General features: G+C 35.5%; 1 protein-coding gene across 1 annotated transcript in view; it reads right to left on the bottom strand.

Moving 5' to 3' along the window:
* CHD9 (chromodomain helicase DNA binding protein 9) overlaps positions 1 to 3,330 on the bottom strand; it is a 98,503-nt gene that overhangs the window by 40,633 nt on the left and 54,540 nt on the right. Inside the window, exons 8-10 of the mRNA XM_035893125.1 lie at positions 2,053 to 2,121; positions 1,909 to 1,964; positions 365 to 482 (exon numbers count right to left, since the gene is read on the bottom strand). Coding sequence (XP_035749018.1) covers positions 365 to 482; positions 1,909 to 1,964; positions 2,053 to 2,121 — 243 coding nt within the window. The remainder of the gene's footprint in view (positions 1 to 364; positions 483 to 1,908; positions 1,965 to 2,052; positions 2,122 to 3,330) is intronic.

The following is a 3,330-nucleotide window of genomic DNA, read 5'->3' as shown; positions in this document are numbered from 1 at the left end:
AGCAGCTGCTGCTGAAGAGGGAATCTGACATTAGAATAGAAAAAAGCAGTCATGTAGGGATGAAGTGCTGTCTTGGGAAGTCATATAATAAAACTAGCCATACTAACATAATCTTTTCCTCCTTACCACTTCTACGTGGTTATCCAAACAATCCCAATTTCAAACCACGCAAGTTAGGTTAGTTCAGTGATTCCAGAAGATTTGCTCTTAAAGTTATTTTAACCAAACAACCCCCTGCTGCAACCAAAAACCCAACCCCGATGGCTAATTTTTACTTCTCATCATTCAGCTGTTCTATTTTAAAAGTAAACAATCATGATTTTACATGGGAAAAGTGTATTTAATTTTGTTATTTCATACTCACATCTGCAAAAAAGTGAGCTCTTTGAGCTTGCCTTAGTTTGAATCGTTTTATTTTCTGCTGGATTCTTTTATCTTTTAAAAGCTGTTGTTCTGTGGCCCACTCACAGTGGAGATAGGAGCTAAAATTACAGAGATCAGCACATTAGTGAAAGCAAAAACTTACTATTTTTAATCTACAGTTAAAATAGTGTACTTTATAAAGCAGAATTTCACTCCAAAAAGAAAATTTTTATCATTTAAGACAGAATTCACTGTAAAGATCAACGATTTATTCCTCCAAATAACCACCTTGGAGAACTACTTAAGGCAGTGGTTTTGGGCTAGGATCCATAGAACTCTATATTCACAAATTTCTTTCACATGTCCTAAAGAAGAGAAACAAGCATATTTAAAGCAAGCTTAAATAAAGTTTAAAATCTGACACCTCCATCAAAAAGAACCCTGAGATATAAAGTACTTAATATACTAATCTAATTTCTTTCATGTGCTTAACGTGAACATCTCTTCACAGGTTACTGCTGAACTATATAGCTGAGCCCATCAAAAGATCAGTGAGGAGCATCAGAGCCCATCGTGAAAAGGAACATGCCATCAGATTGGGTTGGGAGAGAAGCATGAAGTGAGAGTCAAAGGAAGGAGTAAGCATGAGCACCAGTACCTACACCACCTAACCTCACCCCAAGCGAGCCTTTCTGAAGTTAGGTTGGTCTGACAGAAGTACATTTATTTCTTCCTCACACACCTTTTAAAATATATTTTCATCACTTCTTAAGCTTTCTAAAGCTATGCTAGAAATAACGAAGAGCTATTGCTGGGTATTACTCATTCTCAGATGAAAAGGCAGACTTTATCCCTTCAGAAAACAAGAGCTAAATGGTCTCCAAAAAAACTCTAATCCAGAATCAAAAAAATTACTACTTATTAGCAAGAACCTAATTAAATTATTCAAATATGTAAAATTAAAAATGCACTTGCACTTTCAATATCAAGAACTAAGTAGTGACAGAAGATAGGTATGAAATTTAAAATAGGAAAACATGGACAAAGTTCTTTTTCTTCTTAATTTTTTTTTATTTCCTGCTTCTGATGTAAAATAATTTCTATTGCTGTAAGTTTTTTTCTTTTCAAAACAGTAAGACTGACTCCTACATCAACCTCTCTTAAATGTATGACATTGTAAATCAAATCTAATCTAGGTTCACAAAATAGCTCTGATTTAAATTCAGGAAATTAAAATTAGCCTCAGGCACGTAGCCCCTGTTGAACTGAATAAATACATCTTCTCTAAAAATTCTGTTCTTTGGCAATAATACCTGTTAGCTTACTGGTCAGTGCTGGTTTCACAATACTGATAATTCAAGAATCTTTACTAACAATATAGTGCAGATTCTTACCAATTTTAAGATCAAATTTATAAAGAAAAATCTCAAAAGATGACATCATCTGGTTAGAAGTAATCTTCAAACAATGCAAAACTTCAGTACATTAATATGACACTTACTATTTCAATCAACACCTCCAATGAAACAACTTTTTAATACTTACTAGTTCTTGTATTTTACAAAAAATTCTTCTGTTTCTACTGTCATCCCAGCAGACATCTAGGAAAGGAAATTCAGCAGAAATGTAAAATGACAGATACAACCCCCTTTTTCAAATAAGCAACTTTATGCCATGACAATCACTTACTTCTTTCTTTATTACCCTGGAGGATAAGATTTTGTCTACAATTGCCGCATCTTCTTCACTTGGATTTTCCTATAAATGCAGGAAAACAGTGACATAAATTGCAGTAAAAGCCCCCTCTTTAAACTAATCAGGCTTAAAACAGGAAAGCAATGACACTGTAAATTGCAGTAAATGACCTCTCTTCAAACTGATCAGGCTTAAAACCTTCAAACACAAGTGGCTTGTTCAAAGATCAACAATAAAGGCAAATTTGACCTCTACCAGTAGCATTCTCTAACAGTCTGGGAGTAAAATTTTAAATCCAGGTCTATAGCCAGAGAGAAATACATGCAAAAATACAGTAAGTCTAGCACTTCCAAAGAGCATCAGATGCAATGCTCACCTGCCAAACACACTTATAGTGCAAGCAATGGTAATTCTGATGCTTTCCAGACACAGACTCACTGTGAATGTCCTGTTGAGTTGATCTGATGTAGTGGACATACCCAGAATTATGTTATACAGATATACAGAAATAAAACTCTGGTAGACAGGTTAAAAAAACCCAAAAAACAAACCAGCATGTGTCAAACTCAGTTTAATAGATTTACTCTGAACATAGGTAACAAACATGCTGTGGCATCAGGCAGACAAGGTCGTGCCTGGGAATTCCAGCAGGGCTTAGGTGTGACACAGATACGGGATTACTTAGCTGTGCCAAGACTGAAGCTGTGGTTCCAGAGATAAAGAGCCAATCTTTAAAGGTTGCTTCCAATAAACAGTCACCTTCCCTCTTGTCTGATTTGTTCCCAATCATACTTTCTCCTTCCCTTACAACTCTGGCACTCCTTCAAACATCTCATGAACACTTTTTTTCCTGTTTCTTTCCTGCCAGTTTATTTACCTAGAACGGCTCAACAGTAAGTTTGAGTACCAGAGCTGGCCCAAGTTAAACAGTGAAGTGTAAACCTGAAGGAGGGGAAAAAAGGGAGGAGCATCCTTTTAAAAATCTCGGTAAGCGGAGAACCTCACAGGCTCAATTAATTTTATACTACTGAAAGTCATGATAATATTAGCATACAGCTTTTTCATATGCCTAGGCAGCATAACACATTATTTGAGATATACACCTATCCTTAGTCTTATCCTTAACCTCAGTTAAGTCAATGAATGTTTATTGCAGAAAAGAAAAATAGTAATAAGCCATTTCTTCCAGTTTTCAAGATCTTAGCAAGATGCCACATTAAACAAACCAAGTTATGAGCTTTATTCACTGAACTACTTGAGACAAATGGCAAG

The sequence above is a fragment of the Egretta garzetta genome, unplaced genomic scaffold (assembly GCF_000687185.1).
Source record: "Egretta garzetta isolate BGI_Z169 unplaced genomic scaffold, ASM68718v1 scaffold314, whole genome shotgun sequence".
NCBI classification, from domain to species: domain Eukaryota; kingdom Metazoa; phylum Chordata; class Aves; order Pelecaniformes; family Ardeidae; genus Egretta; species Egretta garzetta.
Note: the sequence above shows the minus strand (reverse complement) of the source record. Positions and strands in the feature narration are given on the sequence as shown.